General features: G+C 48.0%; 1 protein-coding gene across 1 annotated transcript in view; it reads right to left on the bottom strand.

The window, feature by feature from the left end:
- Window positions 1–406: 406 nt before the first annotated feature.
- Window positions 407–17,127, bottom strand: part of LOC138724002 (alpha-2-macroglobulin-like protein 1) — a 29,595-nt gene continuing 12,874 nt past the window's right edge. The window contains exons 17-36 of the mRNA XM_069863613.1: window positions 16,138–16,222; window positions 15,217–15,331; window positions 14,317–14,542; window positions 14,065–14,191; window positions 13,352–13,473; window positions 12,840–12,894; window positions 9,735–9,818; window positions 6,231–6,407; window positions 6,009–6,090; window positions 5,012–5,168; window positions 4,698–4,772; window positions 4,225–4,387; window positions 3,618–3,832; window positions 3,265–3,480; window positions 3,028–3,152; window positions 2,625–2,715; window positions 1,829–1,897; window positions 1,412–1,514; window positions 1,227–1,279; window positions 407–542 (exon numbers count right to left, since the gene is read on the bottom strand). Coding sequence (XP_069719714.1) covers window positions 1,239–1,279; window positions 1,412–1,514; window positions 1,829–1,897; window positions 2,625–2,715; window positions 3,028–3,152; window positions 3,265–3,480; window positions 3,618–3,832; window positions 4,225–4,387; window positions 4,698–4,772; window positions 5,012–5,168; window positions 6,009–6,090; window positions 6,231–6,407; window positions 9,735–9,818; window positions 12,840–12,894; window positions 13,352–13,473; window positions 14,065–14,191; window positions 14,317–14,542; window positions 15,217–15,331; window positions 16,138–16,222 — 2,328 coding nt within the window. The 3' untranslated portion in view covers window positions 407–542; window positions 1,227–1,238. The remainder of the gene's footprint in view (window positions 543–1,226; window positions 1,280–1,411; window positions 1,515–1,828; window positions 1,898–2,624; window positions 2,716–3,027; window positions 3,153–3,264; window positions 3,481–3,617; window positions 3,833–4,224; window positions 4,388–4,697; window positions 4,773–5,011; window positions 5,169–6,008; window positions 6,091–6,230; window positions 6,408–9,734; window positions 9,819–12,839; window positions 12,895–13,351; window positions 13,474–14,064; window positions 14,192–14,316; window positions 14,543–15,216; window positions 15,332–16,137; window positions 16,223–17,127) is intronic.

The following is a 17,127-nucleotide window of genomic DNA, read 5'->3' as shown; positions in this document are numbered from 1 at the left end:
ACAAACTGCTTCAAAGAAGAGCTGATGGAACAGGAGCTTGCAGGAAGGGCACGGGAGGTATAGCTGTCACAGCTTGCTCAGTTGCATCTTGTACTCCAAAGCTGCCTAAGTCCTGCTGCAGGAAGTATTGGGAAAGACCATGGAAAGCATGAAGAAAGAGCAATAGAGGAGCTAGAAGGTTTGTGCATTGGCAGTGATAGAAATAGTGTCTTCATGGGCTAAGCCTGTAGCTCAACAACTGGCAAAATGTCAGCAAGGTCAGGAATCGAGCTTACTTTAATTCTTCTTCCCAAGTGTGTACCATATATGTGACACACTCCTCTCCAACCCAGGCCCTCACAGTGCAGACACAACTGCTGGACTGTTGTGATCCCTCAATCCATCCGCTCAGAAGCAAGATCACATGGGCTCAACTTTAATGTGGGCTGTGTCCCAACTGGGGCACCTCCTGCCATTCAGTGCCCGACATGAAATATTAGGCAAAGGGAGGAGTCATGATGTGGCAGTTCTTCTCCTTACTTTTATCACAAACTTGGGAGCTCCTCTACCCTTTTCTGTAAGACAAACAAAGAAGGCATGATCCAGTCCATCCATGGCTACCATTGGGCTGTGGAAGATGCCTTGTCTTTGCTAGTAGTGGGGGTGGCTCTCCAGGAAAGTCCCTAGGCAGCACTCTCTCTGTAGGGTAATGTCAAGATGCAGCATGTTAAATCCATATACTGTATTATCCTTCCAGAAGGGACTTCTCCAGACCTGTCCTGGCTTCAGGCTTCTACGAACAAGCCATCCCCCTTCTGGCAACAAAATAAAATATTACATATTTCCAGCTTCAGCTTGCTCCTTTGTCTCCTTGAATCCCCCTTTCCTACCCTGCAATGAATATAGTGGGAAGTGAAGGGAGTGAAGCCATGTCTGTGTCTGAGAACCGATGGGTGCTATAGCTCTGCATTCTCACTGCATGAGATGCTCAGCCCTTCCTTTCTCACTCTTATTTTGGGAGACACTGATCCTGTCTCTGCCTTCCATCAGAGCCTTAAGGTTGCATCCCTGTCTGTAAAAGAGCCCCCATCCTAGCTCTTCACACCTAGCCACAGGAAATTGCCACTTCCACTTTCTAGCTGGAATGCTCCTTGCTGATTACCATCTTACTTCCTGCATTTGATTGCTTCACTCTCTCCCACACAAGACCCATCATTTCCTTATGCCACTGTGTGACACATAGAGACTGGCTGCCTACCTCAACTACAGACAGCACTGTAGTCAGTCAAGGCTCGCTCCTCTGCAAAAGGAAATGAGGACATCAGTTACACAGACATGCATGCGCACAGAGAGAATGCAAAACATCTACTCTGGGGTTGGGAGTTGGGTTCCCAGTTCTCTGGCTGGGAAAAGGAGGGAATCTACAACCCACCTGGCTGGTAGTAATCATAGACTTTGATGCTGGCTGGTTTCAGGTTCTTCATCTGAATTACTTGTTCCAGTTGGAGGATGAAAGTCTGAGATTCATCATTGAGCTTGTGGAGGTGGAAAGAAATTAGCAAGGAAGGGGGAAAAGAATGAATTACATCTTCACTTTCCCTAACTAGAATGCTTTCCTGTACGAAATATCTCTAATCCATTACAGAGTCTGGATTTTAGAAATGGAGTATGAGTGAGAAATAGAAAACACTAACCCAATGACAATGAAAATGGGCAAGCTTCCTCTGCCTACTGTCCTACCAGTGCTCTTTCCCCTTGCATAGCCCAGCCTTGAGCTTCTTACACAGCTCCTTGTCCTCTGGTTTCTTGCTCTCACTGTGCCAAATCAAATGCTTTTGTTCCCACTTACCTTCTCCAGATAAATGTAGACCACATCAGCTTTCACTTCTATTTTCTTAACAATGGTTTTGCGCTCCAGCTGGGATAGGAAACAATTACACAAGGAAATCTGTGAGCAGTTTCGTTAGGGCTAGCTGACCTGAGGGACCCACTGTTGTACTGAAGGGGTAGTATGGTGCTCGACTATGTGGAATTGCATCTCTCTCATGCATAACAGTTTTACTGGTTATTTCTTTGGTAGAACTTCTTGGACACCCCTTGTGATCATCTCGGGGATGAACTACGCTGTCCCTGCTCAGCTAGAGGAATCTCCCACTCTGGGAATAAGAGTCTGCACGGATAGTACATGGGTTTGATGCGTTGGTCACATAGAGGTGCAGGCATCAGTAAGTATTTTTCTTGTCTCATCTCACTGACTGCCCTTAAAGACCTGCCCTGGGGCTGTACAAATAATTTGTCTTTCAGTTTTATGGCTTAATAGAGAAAAAAAAATTTTGCTAGATCGAGAGTTTCTCAAAGAAGTCTTTTCTTAGAATTTCTGTTAAACAAATTCTGGTGTTTAGCACAGCCACACATTTTGCTCCTGATCCAAGGCCAATGTCAGTGGGAGAAGCTGAAACTCCTCCGACCTCCCGAAGCCAGCCCTTGGGGGTTCTGAATGGAAATAAGAAATTCTTGTTCAGTTACAAAAGCAAAGGATCCCTGCTGATTTAGTTACCTCATGGCCTGAAAGGAGCATTTCCCAACAGGAGCAAGCAGGTGGAACCCATTCACCAAAGTCGCTTTTTTCATTCCAAAATCCTTACCAACATCCTGGAGCCAGGAGTCAGGACAAATCCAGACAGCAAGGGGAGTTCCACAATGACCATGTTTGATGTAACTCTGGTCCCGATGTAGCTGAAGAAGAAGAAACAGTCAGAGGGTCTGATTGTGAGAACAGTGCTGCCTCAACTCCACTTCCCTCCACCACCATACCCTGTGCAAGACCCTAAGCCAGGTAGCCCATCCAGGACTGGGGACATGGCAGCTACTGCTCCCTCTCCGGAGGTAGTCAGCACCTTCCTTCCCTACCTATTCCACTACCAAATTCACCTTCTGTCCTGTCTTCCCCAAGTGTCAGGTCCCTCTACTGCAGCCCTGCTGCATTCCCAGCTGCTGTTCCCAAGCACAGCAGGTCTTGCTGGAGGAGGAAACAACCCTTGGGGTTACCTGGTAAGGATGCGGACATTGAGGACACGTGCATTGGCCTGGCTACAGTTGGTCAGCTCTGTGTTGACACGGAGAGTGAAGGTTACAGCACCCCGTCGGGGAGGCTCGTGGTATCTCAGCACTGTCTGCAGGGTGAGAGCCAGGAGGGGAAAAGACAAGCCAGGCATGATCTTATGCAGGGAGAAGAGGCAGAGTCCTCCACCTTTCCTGTCTTCCGTGCTCATCCTACCACCTCACCTGAGCGAAGACGCAGCTGCTGCCCTGGACCTGCAGCAGAAGCTGCCCCGGGATGTCTGTCAGTTCTACCTGCTGCACCAGCAGCCGCTTCTGGTGGTTGACTTGGAAAGCCTTCCCAATGCCCCTCTGGGACTTCACCATTACAAGCGCCTGTCCTGATGTGCTGAATGTTCTTGCTGCGTATTTTGCTAAGGCTTGCAAGGCAACAACTGTGTCCTAGAGAGGAAGAGACAGTCACTCCTCTGAAAGCATCAGCTCTGGTGAAGCCAACTTGGAACAGGAAGACCTCAAGAGGACTTGCCCTGCCAGCCTCAGGTGAAAAGTTTATCAGTCCATTGGGAGATATTTGTTACCTGGGTGGAGGCAAATCCCCCATAGGCGTTCTGCTGCCGGGTCAGCCATGCCACAATACCAGCTGCAGTTATCATGTCACCTGCGTGCACCCGTGGCTTAGAGAGGTACGCTAGGAGAACATAGGCTGTCAACTCTATGTCCACTGACTGAGTATCAGGCCAGAAGTCTGTGGAATCCAGAGACCTTGGCTTGGGACTCCAGTGGATTTGTCCTCCTACAGAAGGAAAAGAAGCATACAGGCTATCTAGAGAGGACATAACTAGGGGTTCACAGAGTGCTTTCAGGACTTCTTCAGCTCATTCACTGTACTCAGGCCAGGATCACTTTCTTCAGTTATTTCTCCAGAGTTCTATCTGGTCTTCAATCACAGATTCCTACCTCCCTCCTCAAGAGGATTTTGAAATCCTCCAGACTGACAAAGCTATAAGACAGCCTCACAGCCTGTGAAATAATTTTTTGTATTTTCAGCTACACAGTGCGGTTACTGGACAAATACAAGGAATACATACAAATAAATATGTGGCCTTTAACCGCTCTAGATGGGCATACATTACTCCAGATTCCAGCAAATGATATAGAAGCATTATCCTAACCAGTGGTCAGCACCTGATTTGATGGCCTGTTCCTCCAGTTTGTATAACAGCTCCTGGGTTGTCTCATAGTCTCCAGCCAGGGCAAAAGCATAGGCCAGCACAGCTTCTGTGTAGATATTGGTGATGTTGTGAACTGCCTGCTGCAGGCAGCGGAGAGTAGTCTGCACAAGCTTGCCCTGTGTTGGAAGAAGAAATACATGTCAAACTCTGTCAGAGGCAAAACAGGAGACAGGGGAGCTCATTCCAGGAAGCCAACTGTTATCTTCCTGATATAGCTCCAGAGAAACTCATTAAATTACATGGTCCCTTGAGAAAACAGACGGTGCAACCCAGCACTTCACAACTTGACCAAACATTGGCTCCCTCCCAGCAGCTCTTACCTGTTCTGGCCTGGAGAATGTCAACATCACGAGCTGATGTATCCCCACAGCAGTGCTGAGGCATGAGAGCATAAAGGAGAGCAGGAGGGAATGGAAGTGTGCTCACCTTCTGTGGGTGACCCAGTTCCAGCAATGCTGCAGCAACATATGCCCCCAGGGAGATTTCATCATCCACACTGCCCTGTGAAGGGAATACACCTTTCACTCTCGAGGTGGTGTTTGGAGGGAGTGCGCAGTGACTTCCCAGATGAAAAAGCATTCTTTTTGAGTTCCTAGCCCCACACCCTGCTTTCTTTAAGGCTGGCTGCATGGGTTGCAGGAGTGAGTTTCCAGGATCTTTTGGGATCCCACAATCTTTTCCTGTCACAACATCTGTACAGCCATTCCCCAGCTGTGTTACCTGGCTTGGCCCTTGTTTACCTTTAAGGAGGAGTGAAAGAGGCTCCCTTTGGTGGTAAAGCAGCCACTGGGGAGCTGGTTTTGCTCTAGCCAGAGTAGGGCATCATGAACATTCTTGTCATCTACGTAGATGTATTTTCTGGCTTGGCTGAAACTCTTGGCTACAAAAGCTGTCAACCTAGGAAGAAGATGAGTTGTGAGAGAAAGACAAACAAAAAAAAAAAAAGGCAAAGAGAAGTTAAAGGCCTCCTGATGCTTGTTCCTGAAACTAACACTGAGATAGCAGGGTGCCAAAAAAAAAAAAAAAACCAAACAAAAAAACCCACCAGGTCGCTTTCATGCAGAAAGGCAAGGTAAAAGTGGAAATGGTCCACAGGACCCAAGTGGCTTCTCTCCCTCAGCCTGGCTCCACAAATGTACCAGTCATGTAATACACCAGTATTGTACCAGTCATTTCACAGGCGAAAGACCTCTTACACCTTCTACTTTGACCTGTTGCACTTCATCTCATCAAGTACCTGGAGGCAATCTTGTATTCCTCATTTTCTTCCTGCCTTCCTTGCTCCGTTCCTCCCAGCACAGACAACACAGGGTCAAGCTGGGCCAATGCAGCTCTTTCTAACCCTCCCAAGCAATACCCTCCCTGAGGAGACCATTGTTTATCACTCTTCTCTAACCTACCTCGAGTTAGCATGCACTCCTCTTGGCTGCCAGCAACTGCCAGAGGTACCTGGTGTTGCTGGTTTTGTCTGTGGGGCACCATTGGGACCACAGGGACAAAAAGGACCTCCAGCATCCTGGGACCACATCACGGTTGTTCCACTTTTACAGAAACTCTGTTACCCTGTCTCACTGCTTTTTCTCATGGCTCAAGTCCCTCAGTCTGTCTCCCTGCCAAATAGCTCCTAGGGTCTCCATCCAAAAGAAGGAACACACATCCTATCATCTTTCCCAAGCACCTTAGTTGCTCTAATGCAGACAGAAAAAATCAGGAGTGAGAGATATTCACAGTGCTTACCAAATGTTGCCTTCCCCATCCTGCTGTCCAAAGAAACTGTAGGACCCATCTCTGTGCCTATAAAGAAGCTGCATCTGGTACCCTGGGGAGATGAGAACAGTGATTGATACAGCACAATAATATGGAGATGCCAACACCGACAAACTGAGAGCAGTGGCAGAAGCAACTGCTAGGCTGGACACAGCAGAAGGCCAAAGAGTAAGCTGGGTCTGTTGTACTTGCCATTGCGCAGGAAACCCATTGCCCTCTCCTTGATCTCAGCTGTCAGCTGCCTCGTCTTCTCCAGGTACTGCAGTACATAGACAACGGGGGCAAAGAGCACCATGTTCTGCTCTCCACAACTATGAGGCATCTGCACCAGACGGTCCAGGTTCTGCAGTGCTGTCCCCATGAGGTCACCTATGCAAGGGTGTAAGAAACAAAGTGTGACTGAGTTACTTCTCAGGCAGACAGTGGATAGTAGTGTTTTATCTCAGCAAAAACAGTGGAGAGAAGAAGAAAGAGGAGCAAACACCAGAGTGCAGGATGGAGAGTGGTGACTGTTTTGCCCCTTCCCAGTGTGGCATCATGATGCAAGGTGACCACACTATGGAGACCCTGAGGAACTTACCCTTATCAGCTTTTGCAGTCTGAAGAGCTCTGACTATAACAAGTACTATTTATAAAAGTCTGTAAGCAGTGTAAGCAGAGCTGCAGTGGCTTATACAGCGTATGTCACACAAACCAACAAATGTAGAAGCCTGTTCTACCTGGCCATATCATAGAATCATAGAATCATAGAATCATAGAATCATAGAATCATAGAATCATAGAATAACCAGGTTGGAAGAGACCCACCAGATCATCGAGTCCAACCATTCCTATCAAACACTAAACCATGCCCCTTAGCACCTCGTCCACCCATGCCTTAAACACCTCCAGGGAAGGTGAATCAACCACCTCCCTGGGCGGCCTGTTCCAGTGCCCAATGACCCTTTCTGTGAAAAATTTTTTCCTAATGTCCAGCCTAAATCTCCCCTGGTGGAGCTTGAGGCCATTCCCCCTTGTCCTGTCCCCTGTCACTTGGGAGAAGAGGCCAGCACCCTCCTCTCTACAACCTCCTTTCAGGCAGTTGTAGAGAGCAATGAGGTCTCCCCTCAGCCTCCTCTTCTCCAGGCTAAACAACCCCAGCTCTCTCAGCCACTCCTCAAAAGACCTGTTCTCCAGCCCCCTCACCAGCTTTGTTGCTCTTCTCTGGACTCGCTCCAGAGCCTCAACATCCTTCTTGTGGTGAGGGGCCCAGAACTGAACACAGTATTTGAGCAGCGGTCTCACCAGTGCCAAGTACAGAGGGAGAATAACCTCCCTGGGCCTGCTGGTCACAACGTTTCTGATACAAGCCAAGATGCCATTGGCCTTCTTGGCCACCTGGGCACACTGCTGGCTCATGTTCAGTCAGCCGTCAACCAACACCCCCAGGTCCCTCTCCTCCAGGCAGCTTTCTAGACAGACTTCTCCTAGTCTGTAGCACTGCATAGGGTTGTTGTGCCCCAAGTGCAGGACCCGGCACTTGGCCTTGTTAAACCTCATGCCGTTGGACTCAGCCCAGTGGTCCAGCCTGTCCAGATCCCTTTGCAGAGCCTCCCTACCCTCCAGCAGATCAACACTTCCACCCAGCTTAGTGTCATCTGCAAACTTGCTAAGGGTGCACTCAATGCCTTCATCCAGGTCATTGATAAAGACATTGAACAGGGCTGGACCCAGCACTGAGCCCTGGGGAACCCCACTTGTCACTGGCCTCCAGCTGGATTTTGCACCATTTACCACCACTCTCTGGGCCCGGCCAGCCAACCAGTTTTCCACCCAGGAGAGTGTGTGCCTGTCCAGGCCAGAGGCTGACAGTTTCTCAAGCAGAATGCTGTGAGAAACTGTGTCAAAGGCTTTACTGAAGTCCAGGAACACCACATCCACAGCCTTTCCCTCATCCAGCAGCCGAGTCACTTTGTCATAGAAGGCAATCAGGTTAGTTTGGCAAGACCTGCCTTTTGTGAACCCATGTTCTCCCTGTGACCCTTCTTGTGGATGGGCACAACATCAGCCAGCCTCCAGTCCAGTGGGACTTCCCCAGTCTTCCAGGACTGTTGGAAGATGATGGAAAGGGGTTTGGCCAGCACATCCGCCAGCTCCTTCAATACCCTAGGGTGAATCCCGTCCGGCCCCCTAGACTTGTGACTGTCTAGTTGGGCTAGCAAGGTTCTGACCACCTCCTCTTGGATCACGGGAGCCTCATTTTGCTCCTCTAGCTCCTGGGTTTGTACACAGACGGAACGACCCTCCTTACAACTAAAGACTGAGGCAAAGAAGGCTTTAAGTACCTCAGCCTTTTCCTCATCCCCTGTCACTGTTGTTCCTTCTGTATCCAATAGGGTCTGTATGGTCTCCCTAGTCCTCCTTTTATTATTTATATATTTATAGAAAGATTTTTTGTCATCTTTCACAGACTTGGCCAATCTGATTTCTAGCTGAGCCTTAGCCCTTCTGATTTCTTCCCTGCACAATCTCACTTCCCTCCTGTAGTCCACCCAAGAGGCCTGTCCCCTCTTCCAGAGCCCATAAACATTTCTCTTCCTCTTGATATCCCTCAAGATCTCTCTATTCAACCAAGCTGGCTTTCTCCCCTGCCAGCTTTTTTTCTGGAACACGGGGATGGCTTTTTCCTGAGCTGCTAGGATTTCCTTTTTGAAGAGCTCCCAGCCCTCATGGGCTCCCTTGCCCTTGAGTACCATCTCCCATGAGACTTTGCCAACCAGCCTTCTGAAGAGTTCAAAGTCTGCCCTCTGGAAATTTAATGCCACCGCCCTACTAACAACCCTCTTCACTTGTCCTAGAACAGAAAGCCCTATCATCTCATGGTCACTTAGTCCTAGGCGTCCACCTACTGCCACATCCCCCACAAGGCCTTCTCTGTTCACAAACAGCAGGTCCAGGAGGGCACCTTCCCTTGTGGGTTCACTCACCAACTGTGCAAGGAAGTTGTCTTCCACGCACTCCAGGAACCTCCTAGACTGCTTCCTTTTTGCTCTGTTGTACTCCCAGCAGATACGTCAAGCATCAAAATGCCAGTAAGCCAATAGTGGTGATAGTCAGATAGTGTAAAGGTGTCCTCCAGCCAGACAGAAAAACCCTGTACTTCGTTTCCTCCTTTGGGGCTCTGTTGCATAGTATCCATGGCTACTTATGCCAGGCCTGGCTTCAGATCAGTTCTGGCTAGGGGACTAATGAGCCCAGTGCAAAGAAGTGAATTGAATGGTAGGTATATCTGGTCCCAGTAGCCAATCCAAATTGTTCTTTTGCAACTTAGTAATGCTGAGAAGGATTTCCTCTCCCCAGGAACTTCTGTTGTAGCAGCAAAACAGGAAGAAAAAAATGATGAACTTTGCTGATTATATCTACGCAGAACTAGCCAAATTCCCACAATCTCAGTAAAAATAACAGCCTAGAGTATCAGCTCCAAAGTCTTGGCAAGAAAAATATGATTATTATCCTCTGTAGATTAGTTTTTCCATGAAAGCCAAAGTGTTAATCCAAAATCCTGAAAGCCTGGTGTTGGCAAACCTTGCAGAGAATAGAAACAGCATTCTCTTTTTTGAGCAGTTTCATGTCAAATGGATCTCCTGACACCATCACCAAGTTAAGCCTTGCACATCTGTAAGAGTAGCCCGTAAGCCCATAATAGAAATCACTTACCCAAGATGGAAACAGAAGCTCTGGCAGATCCCTCTACTATATTGTCAGGGAGGCGAAGGGACACAGGTTCTTCAGCCATGTTTCCTGACAATGACAGATAAAGGTGTACCACAAAAAAAAAAAAACAACCAAAAAATAAGAAAAAAAATAAAAATTGAGAAAATGCATCTGACCAGAAGAGCAAAACTGGCATAGATAAATAGGATGCTACCCATATCCTGCTCACACAGAATGTTCCCTGGAGTCTGTAGAATGGCGATAGAATCATAGAATGAAGGAATTGTTTGGGTTGGAAGAGAATTTAAAGATCATCAAGTTCCACTCCCCCTGCCATGGGCAGGGACACCTCCCACTGGATCAGGTTGCTTAAAGCCCCATCCAATCTGGCCTTGACCACTTCCAGGGATAGGGCACCCATGACTTCTCTGGGCAACCTGGGGCAGTGTCTCACCACCCTCACAGTAAAAGACTTCATCCAAACATACCATCTAAATCTCCCCTCTTTCACCTTAAAATTTTTACCCGTTGTTCTATCACTACACTCCCTGATAAAGAGCCCTCCCCAGCTTTTCTGTAGCTCCTTTCAGTACTGGGAGGCTGCTATAAGGTCTCCCTGGAGCCTTCTCTTCTCTAGGCTGAACAAGCCCAACTCCATCAGCCTGTCCTGATAGGGGAGGTGCTCCAGCCCTCTGATCATCTTTGTGGCCCTCCTACAGACTCACTCTAACAGATCCATGTCCCTCCTGTGCTGAGGGCACCAGAACTGAACACAGAACTCCAGGTGAGAGCAGAGCAGAGGGAGAAAATCACCTCCCTCAACCTGCTGGTCACACTTCTGATGTAGCCCAGGACACAGTTGGTTTTCTGGGCTGCAAGCACACACTGCCGGCTCCTGTTGAGCTTCTTGTCCATCAGCACTCTCACGTCCTTCTCTTCAGGACTCCTCTCTGCCTAGCCTGTAATGGTGCTTGGGATTGCCCTGACCCATGTGCAGGACCTTGCATTTGGCCTTGTTGAACTTCATGATTTTCACACAGGCCCACCTCTCAAGTCTGTCAAGGGCCCTCTGGTTGGCTTCCGTTCCCTCCAGTGTGTCAACTGCACCACGCAGCTTCATGTCATCAGTGAACTTGCTGAGGATGCCCTCAATCCTAATGTCCGTGTTTCTGACAAAGATACCAGTCTTGATACTGACCCCTGTGGAATGCTACACACCACCAGTCTCCACTTGGGCATCTTCAAGTGTAATCATCCAGTCAATTCCTTACCCACCAAGTGGTCCATCCATCAAATCCCCATTTTTCCAATTCAGAGACCAGAATGTCATGTGGGACAGCATCAAATGATTTGCACAAGTCTATGTAGATTATATCAGTTATTCTTCCATTATCCACCAGTGCTGTAGCCCCATCATAGAAAGCCACCAAACTGTCAGGTACAATTTGCCAGGTACAATTTGCTCTTTGTGAAGCCATGTTGGCTGTCACCAATCACTGCCTTATTTCCACATGCTTCAGCAGAGCTCCTGAGAGGACCTGCCAGGCACAGAGGTGAGTCTAACGAGCCTGTAGTTCCCCAGGTTTTTCTTTTTTCCTTTTTAAGAATGGGAGATATGTTTCCCCTTATCCAGTTAGTGGGAACTTCACTGGACTGCCATCACTTCTAAAATATGATGGACAGAGGCTTAGCAAATTCATCCATCAGTTCCCTCAGGACCTGCAGATGCATCTCATCAGGTGCCATGGATCTGTGCAACTTCAGGTTACTTAGATGGTCTTAGATGATCTCCTACAGTGGACGGTTCTTTATTCTCCCAGCCCCTGCCTTTCCCCTCTGTGACTTGGACGGTGTGGCTTGAGGCCTTCCCAGTGAAGACTGAGGCAAAAGTCATTGAGTACCTCAGCCTTCTCCATATTCTGGGTAACCAGGTCTCCCGTTTCCTTCCAGAGAGGGCCCACATTGTCTCTAGTCTTCTTCCTATCACTGGTGCACTTAAATAAGCTTTTCTTGTTGTCCTTGACATCCTTGGCCAGATTTAATTCTATCTGGGCTTCAGCTTCCCTGACCTGATCCCTGGTTATCAGACAATTTCTCTGTATTCCTCCAAGGCTACTTGCTCTTGTTTCTACCCTCTGTAGGTTTCCTTTTTGTGTTTAAGTTTGTCCAAGAGCTCCGTGTTCATCAATGCAGGTCTCCTGGTTGGTTTTGCCCGACTTCCTCTTTGTTGGGTTGCATCACTTCTGAGCTTAAAGGAGGTGATCCTTGAATATTAACCAGATTTCTTGGGTCCCTCTGCCCTCCAGGGCTTTATCCCATGGTACCCTACCAAGCAGATCCCTGAAGAGGCCAAAATCTACTCTCCTGAGGTTCAGGGTAGTGAGCTTGCTGTACACACTTCTTGCTGCCCTAAGGATCTTGGTCACTGCAGCCAAGGCTTCCCTTAATCTTCACATTCCCCATGAGACCCTACTTGTTAGTGAGAGCAAGGTCCAGCATAGCACCTCTCCTGGTTGGCTCTTCTGCCACTTGGAGAAGTAAATTATCATCAATGCATCCCAGGAAGCTCCTGGATTGCTTATGCCCTTCTGTGTTGCTCCTCCAACAGTTACCAAGGTGGCTGAAGTCACTCATAAGGACTAGGCCTCTATCACACCTAACTCTATGGTCTGGCAACTTTTCATACCAGAAGAAAGATGAGAGCTTCTGACCAGGCTGAGGGCTCACCAAGCTTCACAACTCAATTCACTACGCTTCATAAGAATGGGAGTTGGTCATCACTTGCCAAGGAAACATCCTGAAGAGATTTCCCATGCCCCAGGGACAGGATCAGGGGATTAGACCAGCTGTTGCTGGTGACTATTAAGACCAAGGGATGCCCGGGAGCTGCAGCATAGGAAGGAGAATACAGAGCACGATTTTGCCACCTATAATCAGTTGCAAATTCAATAGGACAGCACATGTGGAAGTAATATTTCTTATTCCTTCCTGTCTAGTATAAGTGAAAAATCATTTGAAAACATTCTTTCATCAGACCTCCCACAGTTTAGTCCTCCTCTCAGCTCTAGTTATTTCAGGCTGCACGACCCATTCAGGCTGTCTACATACCTCTTCTTGGGCAGAGAAGGGAGCTGTAAGTCTTCTCCACTAGCAATCCTTCTGGCTGTCAGGGCATGAGACAAGAGAAACACAATTGCACACAAAATTCCCAAAAAGCAGCAAAATTTCAGAGCAAGTTCAGGTCTGGTTAGTCCCTGGGCTGGCAGGTCTGCACTTGAAGCTGGCTGATTCACTGCTTAGGAGAGCAAGAGCACACCTAAGGAACTAGGCTCTGTGGTCAGTGAGCATATACAAAAGCTCACATACAATGGCTGACTGAGCAGGGAAAGGTACAGGGGGAAAAAAACAAATGGAGTATGAATGCAACTGAAGAAAGAGTACTGCAGGAAAGGAATAGGCCTGGCTAGATCCTGAGGGAACGAAGCAAACTAAGCCGCAGCCTTGGTATGCTAATTCTGGCCAAAAAAATGAGGAAAGAAAAGCATTTATCACTGCTCAGCCTCCCTTTCCTCAAGGACAGAGATACTCAGAGAGAGAAGCAAGCCTACTCTCATACTGACCCGGACCAGCACATGTTTGATCAGCAAATGCGTCCGCTTTATGGTAGCTGGCAAGGGCTTCCTGCCTCCACACCGTGGCGTGGTGTCCAGTATGTCTGTTTTCATTGTGATATTCAGAGTCCCTAGAAAACAGATTGAACAGAGCCTGTTTCTTATACCTGTGGCCAAATGTAGTCAACTTGCTTTAACTGATAGTCATCCAAGATGCTGTGGGTGGCTGGTCTTCCTAGCCTCAGTGGTCTGGCTGGTAAAGGCAAGTCATCCAGTACTGATGGCTTGTTCAGACACCCTAAGCATAAGACAACTAGGCAATGCCTCGCCAACAGTGCCTTCATTGGACTACATATGACTGTAACAACAGAAGGTCCAGCAGCCCCTTGGACCTCAGTGTCCCTTTCCCATTATGTATGAAGCACAGAATCAGCAATACAAGGATCTCCCATCCACATCCATGCAGCCTGTTCCTCCCCAGTTGGTCCCACAGCCCTTTTTCAGGAGTTTTCCATGCCATCTATTCAGCTCCTGCTTTCTCTGATAAGCCTGTCTAAGAAGAAAGAAAGCAAGCAGACACAATGGATCACATACTTAAATCACTAAGAACAAACACTGGGATCCAGAGGGGGCATAGGTCTGTCGGCTTCACTGGACCTCCCACACCCTCTCACTTCAGTTTTAGGGCTCCCCATCACCACTCCCATTTTTTGCTGCTGTACCTAGCCGTACTGCTGTCACATTCCACATGAAAGTCTTGGACTCCTCTGCACACAGACACTCCTTGTCCCTGCAGGTCCGGCATGGCTCCACCTGGAAGTCTGAGGATCTAGCCAGGGCCATGTAGATCTGAAGAAATCACAGATGTAGATGAGTGTCTGGGCAACTCAGGAGAGACGGCACAACCTGCTCTAAAATGAAGAGGCCATGGCAGGTTTGTCCCATACAGCGTTAATCGTGGCACAGGCACTCACCTGTATGCATTGCTGCAGGTAGTGGAAGACAGTAGCTTTCAATACAAAGGTCTCTCCTTGGATGACAGAATATGGCAGTGTCACATCCACAAAGTAGGGCTGGACTGTTCTGAGGCTTGTGGTTGGGGCAAGGCCAAATCGCCTCCTAGTCAAGCAGAATGTCTTGACTTTCCACTCTGCAGCAGCAGCAGGCGCCGTGACTGGGACACTCCTGCTGCCATTGGAGCTGAGTGAAAGAGAGCACTCACATGAAGAATTCACCTGACTCAACTGCAGTGGGTAGGGTTCATGGCCCTAGATGAGGGAGGCTATCCAAGTCCTCATGCTTGGGTCAACCTCTGCTATATTACAAATTACTTCTGCTCCATTGGCTCCCAGTGGAGTTCTCAGCAATTTGTTCCCTAAAGCCATAAACCCTGCTTAAATACCATCAGTAATGACTTTATACCATTCTCCTGAGCAAGACACTGTCCAAGCACTCTGGCTCTGTACAAGCAGTAAACAGCATCATGTTCTCAAAAGCAGCAGCAGCACATCTTCCTGAGTGTTGTTTCATCAGCCTTAATCAAGGCACTGTGGCAACAAGGGCTACAAATTTAGCTGGTGCACCCACCAAACTGAGAAGTTAGTAGATTGCACACCAATGTGTGAAGAAAGTATACTTGGTGGCTTGGTTTTGAAGTGTATTGTTACTCTCTAAACCTGTGTAGGCTTCAGTTCTGCACCTCAAAGTCTACTAGTCCTTCAGTTTGATGCACTACAAATACAGGGAAAAGCCACAAAATTCACATGCAGACTTCTCTTTATACCTATGGCTGGACTTGCACAAATGCAAGTCAGTCAAGACTCAGTAACAAAGGAAATATCCCTCTCTCTGTCTGTAAATCTGCCATCACTTACCCAACATAGAAGAGATTCCAGATCCATGTTTCAGGAAAATAGCGGTGAAGTCTTCCATGAGTTTTAAATTGGGGTTGTTCCCTAGTGATTCTTTGGTCTTTTGTAGAAGGTCCACCTGAAAAGAAGAATAAGGAGTCCCACTACAGTGGGAGAGGTGAACCTCACCAATAACAGACAGCCTAGCAGTGGGGCAGGAAGCAAAGCAAGTAGTAAGAGAGACATGAGAGTAGTCTGGCAGAGGAAAACTCAAAGGAGTGGACTGATTTAGTAGGAGAGGGAAAATAGGAAGGGAAAAGAGAGTATAACAGGAGAACTAGCCTGAAGTCAGCTTGTTGCAAGTTTTTCGAGATTTGGTTAGTTGAAACCCCTTGCTGATCTGACCCAGAGTTAGTGATAAAGAAACTATGGACCTTCAGAGACCCATTTTAACGAACACTTCTGTCATTTTGTGAACAACAATACTGTTTGCTTGTCTGCAAAAAGCTCACAGCCCTCTTAAAGCAATGGTTTATCAGCAGACGTGTAAGCCATCTTAGCATGCTTATTAAGCACAAACTGAGACACAGAGGAAAGAAGTGACTGTCCCTGCAGCCACATGTAGGGACAGGAGCCAGGTCTCAGCACAGCTTGTGGGGTAGTCACTGGGAAACAGATCCTGACCCACACTTGGGTTTGTCTCTGCCAGAAAAGGGAATGCCATCTTTTAATGTCAGGGAATATCCAGGCAGTGACATTATTCAGAGCCCTTTTTATAGTGATCAGGTCATTCCTGGAAGGCTGGTGGATTGGGCAGCTGCACTGTGGCAACAGCATCCACTTCTCCTTCGAGAGCCTATATCCACTACCAGCAAACCCCAGAGATCAGAGGGCTCTCCCATCTGGGTGACCACATGTCCCAGGTAGGCTGAAAGTGCAGCTCACCTATGGTTGTCTTCCTATCTGGTCGATGAAGGCACTGAGATGGCTTCTTGATTACAAGGTTTGAGAAGATTTTCAGCCCCATGTTCTGTTAGGAAAAGAAGGAGGATGGGGGAGACAGAAAAGCTTGTGTGAGTAGGGAAGACCAATCACTGTTCTTCAAAATTACCCTGAAAACCACTGGGGCCAAGAAAACCTGGTTCCCTGGCAGCCGAGAGCAGCATTGGTCCAAGCAGACACAATGCGAGGGAGGCATGGCACAGCCTCCTTGATCCATTTTTTATCAGGAAGTCACTAAACACCACCTCTTTTCTGGGGGACACTGGGATGTCTTGGTCTTCTCAGCACATTTCCAGTGGCAAATGTACCAGAGGTGTCAGTGCCTTGCCCCATTCCCTCATGAACACTGGAGGGAATAGTTGGATGAAATCTGCCCTCTGAAGTCACGCAGAGGTGTGATGGGAAGCATAACCTCCATGCCACCCCTGAGGCTGTAACATGGGCCTGTCCATAAACACAAGAGATGGCCCTATGTTGTGAAGAAGCCTCCTTGGATGTGGGATGTCTCTGTTGCTAAATAAAAGAGGACAGGATCTGATCCTCAGGTTTAAGCCCAAATGGCATTGCCTGTCTTCTGCCCATGTTGCTTAAAGCTAGTCCTTTCTAGAGGAGATCTGCCTTTAAACCATCAAGAGATCTACCTGGGAACAGCTCAAGACAGTGCTAGACAGCAGGCTAACAACCAAGCTGCGTCAACAATCTATCTTCTAATGCTTGGGATCACTCTTTCCTCCAATAATGTAGACAAACAGCACACAGCCCAGGACCTCATTCCCAAGCCCAAAACCCTAGGTTTTTCTGGACCAGGATATCATGATCTTGCTTTCTGCATCTGTAGAGGAGAATACATACTCATAATGGGATTGTACATCTCTTGAGGCAGCACAGCTACATCAAGACAAACAAGACAGCAAAGGTTGTCTGGAGAAGGCA

Source organism: Phaenicophaeus curvirostris, chromosome 1, assembly GCF_032191515.1.
Source record: "Phaenicophaeus curvirostris isolate KB17595 chromosome 1, BPBGC_Pcur_1.0, whole genome shotgun sequence".
Classification (NCBI taxonomy): Eukaryota; Metazoa; Chordata; class Aves; order Cuculiformes; family Cuculidae; genus Phaenicophaeus; species Phaenicophaeus curvirostris.
The sequence above is the reverse complement of the archived record's forward strand: the minus strand, read 5'-3'. Positions and strand labels throughout refer to the sequence as shown.